This window comes from Bison bison, unplaced genomic scaffold, assembly GCF_000754665.1.
Source record: "Bison bison bison isolate TAMUID 2011002044 unplaced genomic scaffold, Bison_UMD1.0 scf7180017864213, whole genome shotgun sequence".
Taxonomy (NCBI): domain Eukaryota; kingdom Metazoa; phylum Chordata; class Mammalia; order Artiodactyla; family Bovidae; genus Bison; species Bison bison.
Genome location: NW_011494785.1, coordinates 3,214,470 through 3,226,966, shown reverse-complemented (window position 1 = coordinate 3,226,966; position 12,497 = coordinate 3,214,470). Strand labels below are relative to the sequence as shown.

At 56.3% G+C, this 12,497-nt stretch overlaps 1 protein-coding gene across 4 annotated transcripts in view; it reads right to left on the bottom strand.

Moving 5' to 3' along the window:
• The window catches only part of TSPAN11 (tetraspanin 11), a 62,761-nt gene that overhangs the window by 14,486 nt on the left and 35,778 nt on the right, over positions 1 to 12,497 (bottom strand). For all 4 annotated transcript variants that reach the window (XM_010845002.1, XM_010844998.1, XM_010845001.1 and 1 more), the window contains exon 3: positions 8,611 to 8,802. In XM_010845002.1, the coding sequence (XP_010843304.1) occupies positions 8,611 to 8,802 (192 nt within the window). The remainder of the gene's footprint in view (positions 1 to 8,610; positions 8,803 to 12,497) is intronic.

Sequence of the window (12,497 nt, the reverse complement as noted above, 5' to 3'; positions counted from 1 at the left end):
CTCAGGCTCCTCTGGCTCTTCCTCAGGGCCTGGTCCAGAGCTGGGTCGCCAGGCTCGGAAAGCAGCTCCAGGAGATCTGCAGGTGCGCTTCTCACTGAGCGCGCCTGTGAGATGGGGAACTGGCCGCAGCAGGCAGCCCACACGTGGGGGCAGCAGCTTAATCCTTTTCTGATCTGCAGATGGCATGAAATTGTTGCTTTAGCTTATGCCAAAGTTTCTCCACCTGGTGTGATTATGCTCCCCACCCCACCCTGGGACAACTGGCGATGTCTGGAGGCGTTTTTTTGTTGTTGTCATAACTCGGGGAAGGAGTGCTGTTGGCTTCGAGTGGGTAGAGGCCCCAGGGACACGGTCATGGGGCAGGTCCCATGGCAAAGATGATCTGGCCTGAATGTTACTGGTGCCAAGGCCGCTGAGAAACCCTGACTCACACATTTACCTTCAGGCTCTGAGGCTGATGCTAGGACTTGATTTGCGTGTGTGCCTCTAAGTACTATGGGAGACACGGCAAAAACGCATCTGAGGAAGGTTGTCTGGGCCCTGAGAAGCCTGAAACAACACAGACAGAAGCAGGTGAGGGGTTTTACCCTACGCCTGCCTGGGAGGGCACCTTCACAGCAGAACGTTGCTGACCGTGATTCAGGGCAGGATGAGGGATGTCCACGTGGCATCAGCTGAGGGCACCTTGAGACCTGGAGTGCAGAGAAGATGTTGCTGTCTGGGGGACACTCTGGGGTCCCCAGGTGGGTCCTTGGGAAAGGGCTGGCCCGGAAGGTCTGTGTATAGTACTTGATTCTGGGAAGCATGAAGAAGGTTCTTAAGCTACAGCGTGTCTCCTTTAAATTTGGTTTGCTTTAGTTTGGAATTATTAACAAAAGGCAGTACAATGTTCTCAGATCCCCTGTGAGTCATTTGCAGAAGTCACATTTCAACATGAGTCAGGACGTAATGGACCCCAAGCCCACCATCCCCAAGGGGCCCCCAGAATTCCCAGCCTGCAGCTTAGTGGGTGATAACTGTTCACGGGTGCCGCCTTCTCAGGAGCAGGGGAAAGGCAGTTTTTCTATATGGGAGCGATGGGCAGGATCCTCTATACCACAACACCCCGCCCCCAACCCCAAATTAGCTCTCCCTGGGCAGAATCTGTGCCTGATCCACCCAGATGCTCCCCAAGCACACACAGCAGGTGCTCCCTGCGCGACCCTGTTCGTCACACGGCTCTGTGGCCCCAGCGTCACATATGCGCATGGAGGGGCTACAGTTTGGCCGAGGTCACACCGCTAGCATGGAATTGAACCCAGGATCCCGGCTGCAGAGCTTGGTGCTGACCCCACTGGCTCCCCTCGATGGCTGATGGCATGGGGGGGTGCGGCGGGTGGATGGGCTAGATGAGCTCATGGTGGGGGGCCAGGGTTAGGGGGACGCCGGGCATCAGGAGAGGGTGGTGACAAGAGGCAGAGGGGAAACTGGGCACAGGAGGGTCTCTCTCCAACCACCACTCAGCCCCCAGCCTACAGCGCCCTCCGGGCAGGCCAGCTCCTCCCTAAGGGGCCCTGAGCCTTCACGCCTGTGCTGGAGTCACAGCCACAGCTCTGATGCCTATGTCCGTCCCGTTCACTCTACTCAGCCCAGCCTGACCCTCCGAGTCCAGTGACTGCCCAGCTGAGCTACACCCCCCGTGCGCACACCGGGCGTGCCTCAGTCTCTGCTGGTCCTGCGTGGGTTTGCTGCCCTGACCACATCTGTGTGTGCAGCTGAGCGCCATCTAGTCTGGGCTTGGGCAAGGCCTCCACAAAGCCCTCACCGAGCCAGAAGGTCCTGACCGTGACCTCGTAGCCACACCCTTCCTCCTGACCCCGTCTGACTCCTGGGACTCAGGCCTATCCAGCCCACGGCGATGTTCGCCGTCCGGCTCTGACCTGCATCTCGTCCTGTCCCCCTGCTCCGCAGGGTGAAAGGAACGCACCCACACCCACTCCTCCCAGACCCCTGCCCTTTGCTGAGTTTTGTGACCGCCTCCCAATCCTGTACTCAGCCCTGCCCCCCGTCCTTCCAGAACTGACCCCCCAAATCTTGGTCTGATAGAAACCAGTAATGAGATTTCCAAGGACAGCTCTAGGAACCTCTGCCCCAGAGCCCTCCATTAGGACAGGCCCCTTCCAAACACGCCAGACCGGAGCCTAGTCACAGAACGGACCAGCCTGCTAAGACAGAACAGGACCCAAACGTTCACCTCCACCCTGTACCATCTACCAACATTTTTTTTTTTTCTTTAATTCTCTAATGGAGTAGTTTGCACTGGAAGAAAAGGTGGATAGTTTCTAAAGCTACGGATCCCAAATGAAGCTGAAACAGCACAACCCTTTCTGAACCAATCTGATACCTTCTTTAATGAGAGACTCCACAGGAACCATGCAAAAATATTCCTCCTTGTGACATTAAGGTGATTAATTAGCAAGTGGGTCTTCAGATGGACTTACCCTGCCTATATCTGGGGCAAGCCGAGCCCCAGATACAGTTTCTGAGATGGATTCACTGATGCCCACGAGACCAGGCAACTTAGCCCAGCTGGTGCTGTCCTTGAGGTCAGTTTTAAGAACTTTATACCACTGGACTTTGGGAATTTCTCCCTGGGACTGCTTCTGCCACAAAGAAGAGGGTTTGGACAAAGGTTTTCTCCTCTGTCTCCTCCACAATCAGCACAGTCAGGGATGGAAACCAAGCCACAGCTGGCTCAGTGTCCAGGCAGGTGGGGGTGAGGCAGAGATACTGGCCGGCTTAACCCAGAGACAGTCTTGACTCTCTCCGGTGGGGAGAGAGCAGAGTCAGGTGCGGCTGAGCTTGAGTCTCGGGAAGAAGAGCCGGCCCGCAGCCCCCAGCTTGGCTGTGTGATCTGATCACGGCCATGGGAGGGTCAGGGAGCTTGGAACAGCCAAAGAGGCTGGACCGGAAAAGACAGAGCCAGCTGTTTGAGCAGCAGTGACCTCAGGCCACGTTATTTGCTGGCAATTAACTGCCGGCTGGAGGCAGGCAGGGCTCGGGGCGCAGCTGCCTACTTGTTCGTGCAGAAAAGTGAGGATGTGGATTTTGGAGCCTGGAGCCATTCCAGTAACAAAATGTCACTGTTGGAAGGATGAAGGTGACCTCTACCCTCCTGGCCCCAGCCCAGCCACAGTGACTCCACCGGGCCGGGGGCTGCTCTGCAGGACGCCGGGGTGTGCTCTGGTTCCTGTCTGATGCTGATACCTGAGCTGGCCTGAGAGGCTGGGAGCAGAGAGAGGGCCAGGCTGGGAGGGGAGTTTTTCCTCTCCACATCAGCTCTGCTCCACGGCCAGCCCTCGCCAGGCCATCCTTGCTGGGCACTTGCTTGTGAAATAAGGTTTGTGTGGAGCCCTAGACCAAGGCCACAGGTGCAGAGTGCCACACCAAGGTCATCTCCAGAACTGACAGAGGCCCATAGCAACTGTTGCCATGAGCCCCCCTGACTTGCGACCCAGGGACTGAATCCCCGTCTCTTGCATCTCATGCATTGGCAGGTGGGTTCTTTACCTCTAGTGCCACCTGGGAAGCCCCAGCTATGTTAGACTCATCTCCAGCTCAGCTGAAGGCCTTCTCTGGTGCACTCACAGCTGACCCCTGCACCCCAGCGCTCTGCAGCCTGACCCCCACTTCCGAGTGGGCCAGGTGGTGGGTAGCCAGGTGACCGGCCCCTAGTCCTCACCTCTGTGTTTCCCTTTGCACCCAGAATGCCAACCATGGACCCCGAGTCACGACAAGCTGAGTACCCACTCCCTGTGTGGGAGCCCTCCAGGAAGTGGGGACAGAGGCGGCCGGGACAGGGGAAGGGCCTGGACCAAGCCAGGGTGATGGCCGTGTGACCTCGGGCAAGTCTGTTTTTCTGGGGCTGCGGTGAGGGTGGGGTGGTTCACCCCTTGGCCGCCAGGGAGCCCCTTCCTGTGCAGCCCCTAACCTAAGCAAGGCCAGGGAGGAGGAGGCTGACGGGAGGATCTGAGAGGAAGGGGCTAAGTCTCGCAGGCGACCGACCGTGTGCTGTCCTGGTGGGGTGCAGAGCCGAGTTCAGCCCAGGCCCCAGCTGGGAGACTGGGCCCCTGGGTGACTGCATGGGGCACCTTCTGGACGGCTCCTGGGGCTACTCATACCTGATTCCCCAAGAGCCTGGCGAGGGTCCTCTTGCCCACTCCCCGCCCCCACTGCCCCAAATCAAGCAGATAAGCAGAGGCCCTCTCTGATGGGGCAGAGTCAGGGTTCCCCAGGCCTCGGCTGTAGGACCCATTCCTTTGACACACACAGGTGGTGACACCAAGATCAGAATGCCACCAACGGATGAGGCTGTGACCACCTGTCTGGGTGACTGGTGGGGCCCTGACAAAGTAAGGAATGGGTGAGAAAACAGCCTGGGGAGGGACTTCCCTGGCAGCCCAGTGGTTAAGACTCCGTGCTTCCAATGCAAGGGGCACAGGTTTGATCCCCGGTCAGGGAACTAAAATCTCATATACCACATGGGGTGGCCGCCCCACTCCTCCAAAAAAAAAGAAAGAAACCAGCTTGGGGAGGACATGGTCAAAACCATGGACATGGAGATCCAGGCACCCTTTCTGCCACCCTGTCCCCTGCTTCTATTGAGAGAGTGGCCCAGCCAAGATGTGGGGACCCTGGGAGTCACGGCCCTAAGAATAACTCCATTTATTTAGGCTCCTTCTCAAAGGAGCTGGTGCTGGTGATGCAAATGATAATTATAGCCACACTTGATGATCTTTATATAATGTGGTGACTCGTTTCCTAAGACCTAAAATACTGTCTTGTTCTCTTCATGCTTCCCCCCAGCCCCCCGTATGGGGATGGGGACATCAAGGTGGCCAGGAGGGGCCAGGTGACTTCCAAGGGGTCCCTGAGCAGGCTGCACGAGATACAGTTTCTACTCCAGCCCTGACTGCCCGGGTTAATGAAGCCCAATGGAAGTGCTGCAACTTGGGGTCCCCTCATTTTCAAAACTGGTTCTAGAACTTCTTCCTTCAACTCCCTCCCCTAAATATAAAAGAAGCCCTAATGAAGACCCAGCTGAGCCTGAACCACCCATTCTCATCTTCATCTGACTGAAGATGTGAGCGTTCAGAGCCCGCATTCAAAACTCTAAAAACATCCCTTGCTTTCGATCAGGGTAGCATCTGTCTTGGTCATCATCTTGGACTGGGCTGGCCTGAATGACCCGGCTCATTCACGCAGGCTGCGCTAAAAAAGAAGAGCTGGCGTGAATAATTTAAATCTTGCTCCCTTTCCCCTTTTGCAGATTTCCGACTTCTTGCTGATCATGATTTCGGCACCAGCGAAGACATACTATTCCTGTCCCTGATGAACATTTCCTTCTGGGGAAAGTGACTCTGAGGGGCTGCAGATGTGCTGGAGGAAGGGCTCGGGCCGGGACAGATGCCGTGCCCGTGGGAGCCGGCTGGCCCTCACCCGGCAGCTCGAGGGAAGCTTTTGATGTCAGGCCCCTTCCTCGGCCTGAGCTAAGCTGGACATAGACTCTTCGGATGCCTGGTCCTTCATCTCCCCCTCTCCTCTTCAGGGGCCACTTTAGATAGCATTCCACTCACTGCACTTCTCCTTTAGCTGACTCAAGGTTTCAAAAGGAAGTCAGACACGGAGGGGGAGAGAAGAAATGAAACCAGGAAGGAAACTCCAGAAACCACAGAACGCTTTTAAACTGCCTTAAGCATCCCCGCTTGCCTCCAAATGGGAGCCTGGGTTTTAAAATGTCTACTTGGGTTAACCAGAGCAAAAGTCTGATAGCCGTCTTCTTGGTTAAAACATTCCGATGCTCAGTAATTCAGGGGCTGTGGGCCAACAGGTGGATGACTCAGGGTCTGCCCCCTCAACTGTGTTCAGTCCCCAGACTGGGTCTGTTTCTGATTCTTTCAAGGGTCGGGCAGGGAAAAGCAAAGGAAGAAGACACCAGGTTTTGAGGTTTGCTGTCTATAAGCCCTGGGCTCCACACTCCTAGATAGGTGTGTGTGTGTGTGTGCGCGCGCGCACACACACAAGCACTTTCTCCTGACCTCACTTTCGAGGGGATGCCTCTCTGAAGTGTCTAGTTAGTGATGTTGGGGCACAGAGACCATTGGTTCTGTGTAGATGGAAGTGAACGCAGGCAGGAGGGTCAAGGTGGGGCTGAAAAGGACGATAGCATCTCATAGCAGCCTGTCCAGCAGCCCCTGTGGCCCCTGTCCTGCCACCAGGCCCAGGGAGATGAGAGGTCTGTTTTCTGACCTTCCAAAGCTCAGAAGGGTGAAAGGTGTGCTCCGGGGCCACAGGCCCAAGCTTCTGGCCTTCCTGGGTCTCCGCATCTTCCCTGCATGGTTGCTCCCCTCCACCTACCTCCCCAGGGCAGGTCTCAGACCACGTGATGGTCTGGCTGTGATTGGGGAGGCCGGATGGCGGGACAAGTCTCACAGATGGACGGTGTAGGAAGGGGAGGCTGCGGTCGGTGCTGGGCAGGTTGGTTATGAACCCCTTGGCTCTCCTCTGGTCCCCAAGGATGCCAAGGGGAAGAGCCCAGTGGCCCCAGCCCCTGTAAGCCTCTGTCCCATCACAGCTGGACCTCCCTGCCCCCATCACACTGCATCCCTGGTCACTCAATCAGGCCCTGTATTCTCTCTTATTCAGCTTACAGTGGTCTGATCAGGGGCATCAGCAGGCTCACTGGGACTCTGGCGTGGGGGACATTGTTGGAGACGGGCTGGCTCAGGGCACCCCTGTCCTATGGCTGGAAGGACAGGTCAGGTCAAAGCCAAGCTCTGGAGGCTGGTCCCTGTGGGCCTTCAGCCCCTCCCCCTTTCCCCGGGAGCCACATCCGCATGGCCTGCACCTTGCTCTGGGCGATCCTCAGGGCAGAACTAAGAACTTCTTCCAGGCAGGGGAGAGCGGTCCCGCTGAGCCTGGACCGCAGACTGCTGCATCCAGAGCTAAAACTAGGTTACGGCTGGTGAGAGAGGCCCGGGGCTCAGCCCCTCCAGATGGAGCTTCCTCTCCCTGGTCGGATGTGCGGGTCCCAGGCTGCTGGGTCAGCAGTGGGCACGTAAAGACGGGCGGGGGGTGGGGACTGACCTTAAGGCTTCTTCTCGTCACCTGATTCCTGTAGCTCAAGCTGGTTCCTCACTGAGACTCAGACTGGATCTGCCTTGACCCTTCCTGTCTATGTCTGAATGTTTTGCAGCTTCCCTCCCCTGCCCTGGTGGCTCAGATGGTAAAGAATCCGCCAGCAGTGCAGAAGACCTGGGTTCGATCTCTGGGTGGAAAAGATCCCCTGGAGGAGGGCATGGCAACCCACTCCAGTATTCTTGCCTGGAGAACCCCATGGACAGAAGATCCTGGCGGGCTACAGTCCATGGGGTTGCAAAGAGTTGGGTGCGACTGAGCGACTAACACTTCTTAATTACTGTCCACACAGGGCTTGTGGTTGGGGACATAAAGGGGGAGATGCCAGCCGGGCCCCAGGGAGCCTGATCTGTTGACAGGTGCCCAGGAGGGAGGGAAGGAGGGAGGGTCATGCCTGGGAGTCCAGAATGGGACTCCAGCTTCTGCCTCCTCGGGTATAGCCCTGACTTCCTTCCCTGGTGCTCAGGGTCAGCGGTGGTGGTGGGGGGCACTCTTCCCAGCTTCCCAGGGGATGTTTGTCAAGGAGCCTGTGCCTACCCCACCCATGAAACAAACACCTGCCTGAACGATCCCACCTGAGTCTGACCAAGCTTCTACATCCAACTCCCAAAGCATCATCAGGATGGCATGGGAAAGTCCAGACGGGGAGGGAGCAGAGCCATCAATGAAATGGCTTCCTCCAGCAGGTACATTGCGAGGAAGAGTCAGAGATTGATGGGGAGCGGAGAGACCGAGAGAGACCCGAGGGATAACTCGGCTGACTTTAACACACAGACCTCACTTCCATCCTGATTCAAATAAACTGAAAAAAAAAAAAAAAAGAAGAATAGCTTATGGCTCAACGGGGGAAATCTGAAATTGCCTGGTTATTTCATGATATTAAGGATTGGCTCTTAATGGTTTCTAGGTGTGATAATGGTCTTGTCGTTACCCTTTCTAAAAAGAGAATCCTGATTTTTGAGGTATACCCTGAGGCACTGACAGATGCCATGCTGTCTGGGGTCTTGGGTGGGGGCGGGGCAGGGGGCAGGCAGAGAGGATTGGCTCTGAGATGGTGGAGGTGAGTCTGGGTGATGACACGAGCTTCATGAAAACGTTCTTTCATTTTAGCCTATGTTTGAAAATTGCCATGATAAAACCTGGACAGAGGAAGAAGAGGAGGAGACAGGAAGGAGGTGAGGGAGCAGCTTTGCCACCACCAGCGAGGTGTCCTCCTGGCTTAGGTCCTAATAAGAACCTGGAGACGGTGGCAAACAGCCGGCCCGTGGCCGCCCACCCCTCCCCAGCCTGCCCTGTGCAGGCCTCAGAGCCGGGGCCGGTGTCCCCGAGTGGGGCTCTCAGCACGGAGCCTGGTTGGGGGGTCAGGGGGGAAACAGGTGGTCGGAGGCCCCGGGCAGGTGGCCCCCTCCTCCCTGCTGGTGGGCAGGCACTCACCGCAGAGAGGCAGCCCCTGTCCTCGCGGATGACGGCGCCAAAGCCCAGGAAGCCGGTCACCATGACGAGGGCGCCCGCGAAGATGAGGATGTAGGCAGAGGCGGCGAAGGTGCTGGAGGCCAGGACGCCGAGGTAGCCGCTCTTCTCCACCAGGGTCCAGACGCCCACGGCCATAACCGCGGCGCCCCCCACCTGCGGGACACGGGGTCTGAGCACCCACTCCGCATGGGACCCTTCTCGCCCATCCACTTGCTTGGTCCTTGGAGGAGCCCAAGGGAAGGGTCTGGCTGCCCATTTTGCAGATGGGGAAACAGAGGCTTGTCCATGGTCGAGGGGAGAAGCAGGGACAGGGCAAGAATCCGGGTCTGGCCCCCCAGTCCCATTTCCCACCATGATGCCCGAGAATCTCTGTCACGAGTCAGGGACACTTCAGTCGTGGGGACCCCTCCTGCCATTCTGCCACTCGTGTCCCTGGAGGGGCGCTTTCACAAGCCCCCTTCTCATCGCCCTAGGGGGCCACACGACTGGGCTTCTTCCCTGCGCTCTGCCAATGGAGGACAAGCCCCCAGAAGAAGGGGAGCTGCCTGAGGGCCACCTCTAATGGGAGACATGGGGCAGGGCTGGCTCCAGCTCTGGGCCCTGGCCTGTGGCTCAACCGTGCTGCCCCCTCGGCAGAAGGGACACGTGCCCCACAGGCTGGAGTCGCTCTGGGACAGCAGGACATTGAGCAGGAGGGGAGGAGTCCTGTTTGCTGACTGATCCTTTCTAGCCCTGATCCCAGGAAGGGGCCCTGGGAACACACCTGCCCTGTTCCTCCTACAGTGAGGCTCAGCGACCCTTCCTGTGAAGCCGGGCAGAGTGTGTGTGCCTGTGTGTGTGTCCTCCAGGGGCTGGACGGGGACCTCTGCGGGCGAGTGGGGGCTCCTTAACCATGAGTCTGCCCCAGATACCTCTAGGACTCAACTTCCCATGTCCTCTTCCGAGCTTTACAAGAGCCCAGGAGGCTCAGGGCAGGTAGGTGGGAGCGCACATTTCCCCTCTTTTGCACATGAAGAAATGGAGGCTGGAGGGACTAGAATGTGCTCATGAGCACAGCCCTCAAGTTTCAAGACTGAGACGAAGATCCAGGTCTGCCGAGGGCCAATCTGAGTATGCCATCCTGGGACTGCGCACTCTGGGCTGGGAGGCTCTCGACTCACTCCTGCTTTTCAGATACACGTGTTTCCTTCTAAGGACCATTTCATCCCCCTTAGCACCTCCAGCAGGTTAAGAGAACCACCTCTGAGTGGAATCCACCTGCTCTGATTCCATGACACATTTTTTTCCTCACACTGTAACATCTCTAAGATCAAGATTGTTTGCAGTCCCTTGGACTGCAAGGAGATCATACTAGTCAATCCTAAAGGAAATCGACCCTGAATATTCATTGGAATGACTGATGCTGAAGCGGAAGCTCCAGTACTTTGGCCACCTGATTCAAAGAGCCGACTCATTGGAAAAGACCCTGATGCTGAGAAAGATTGAAGGAGGGAGAAGAAGGGGATGACAGAGGAGGAGATGGTTTGATGGTATCACTGACTCAGTGGACATAAATTTGAGCAAACTCCAGAAGATAACGAAGGACAGGGAAGCCTGGTGTGCTGCAGTCCTTGGGCTCCCAAAGAGTCGGACACGACTGAGTGACCGAACACCAACAACAAAGATCAAGATACGTCTTACGGTTGATGGCATCTGACAACCACACTTGGCAGCAGTCCTGCCTTGTACTGAAAACAAGGGTGTATCTTCCAAGTGATGGTATCTTAGATTTGATGAAATCCTGGCCTATGACGGACTTTCCAGTCCTCTGAGGGCATGGGCTATCTCTGGCCATGCAATCTCCATGACCAGTAAGGGATTTCTTACAACTGGGTCCGCGGGATTGTGTCAAGTGAGGGTTTCCAGCAAAATATTCAGCACATATTCTTTTTGCCCCTACAGTCCACCTGAGAAGGTTGGGGTTGAGGGCCTCAGCTGTGCATAACTAGCTGTGTGACCTAAAGATGGTCCCTGAACCTCTCTGGGCCTCATGTCTCCATCTCTCAAACAATGGAGGTGTATTAGGCCAGGGGTTCCCAACCTCTAATCACCAAGGGCCCCTTTAATGACTTTCTCCCAGGGGTCTTAGGTTTTGAAGGGCTTCTGTCTACCAAATGCAGTGTATTACATGATAATTCATTTCTCATTTCTTATTAATCAAAGGCACATGCTACTACCAAGAAGAGATTCTGAGCAGCACGAAACAGCCAACGTGACCACGCTGAGTGGCTCTAACTTTTAGCACGTGTAGGGTCTTTAGAGAAACCTGCACATCATCCACGAGGCTTGTCGACCCCACAGGCTTACACTGGATCTAGAACCACCCAAAGGGACGGGCATGGACTGCCCCGGGGACACCTAACCCACTGAGAATCTGGTAAACAGCTCTGCACACAGTGCCCAGAGAAGTGCCATCCACATGAACTAATGTGCCCTGCTTCAGGGGTCGTGGTCCCATCTTGCATAGACAACGACCCCAGCGTAGATGCCTCTGGGGGCCCCCGCCATCTCTCATCCCCTAAGACAGCACTCCTCAGTCGGGCTGCGCTGCCTGGGGACCCCGGAGCATCACACAGGTGACTGGGGGTGGGACTGCCATGGTTCCTTTACCAAGTTCCAGTAGCTTCCAGTTGAGAACCATTACATAGTTTCCTAGTTAACAGGGGTCAGTGTTCTGTCCCCCTTCCCCGAGCAGGACCCCAAGAACACCTTCCCTTTGGGCCACCATCTGGAGGCGCCTGGCCGGGCTCTGGACTGCCCACCTCCTTCCCTGTCTGCGTCAGGGTGCTTGCAGTGATGGGAGCTTTGGGGTATAAGGTGGGGTAACGAGGACCAGGATTTTCAGTCCAAAGGGATGAAAATCAGATTATGCAAGAAAGGAAAAGACTATGTGCTCCCAGGAGAGGAGCACACTGACCCCTAAAGGAAGAGCGCATCCTGCGGTCACAGATGGGCTGGGGTCTCACAAGGCAGGTGGGGCCGCAGATTAGGCACGGTGGCAGCAGGCCCCTGCCCACACAGGAGGGTCTGGGTGGACACAGTGCCCTGATTTGGGTCTGGAAAGCAACAAACCCAGACTGGTTCTGACATCCAGAAATTAGGAGGCGAGTCCGAGTCAGTGGGGCCCCCAACCCTCCCCTGGGGTATCCCATGCGTCTTCTGGGGACACGGAGTGGGTTTCAAGTCCTCCAGGGGGATGTCCTCCTTGGGATCCAGTTGGCTCTTTAGAAAATCATCTTTAGGGACTTCCCTGGTTAGTCTAGTGGTTAAGACTTTGCCTTCTAATGCAGGGGGAGTGGGTTTGATCCCTGGTCGGGGAGGTAAAATCCCATATGCCTTGTGGCCCAAAGCCCAAAAGACACACAAAAAAACCCAGAGCACTCATAGCTTTCACCAAGCAGTTCTGAGATGTCAGGTCAGCAGAAAGAGCAGTGGAAGAGGCCCCGGGGGAGGATGATTCGGGCTGGAGCCAAATGACCCCGCTGAGCTGGGCAGACGGCTATTTGCATAGAGTTGATCCAACAGCACTTGGCTCTTTGCAGAAACTGGGTTGGTTTCCTGTGGAATATTAGGTACATCTTTCAAAACCAGAGCCTGCAGCCAATCAGCCAGAAAAACCCTGCAGAGGGTAAAGCTGGCCTTCTTACCCACGAGGACACACACAGGCCGGGAGGGGCGGCAGGGCACCCAGGCCGTGTAATTTTAGGAACGGCCCATTTATAGAAGAGAAACATGGCCAAAAAGTCGCTTGTCATCATGGGGAGGATTAGCCTGAGTGGCCGCACACGCTGGTTCGGAGAGACCTCAGG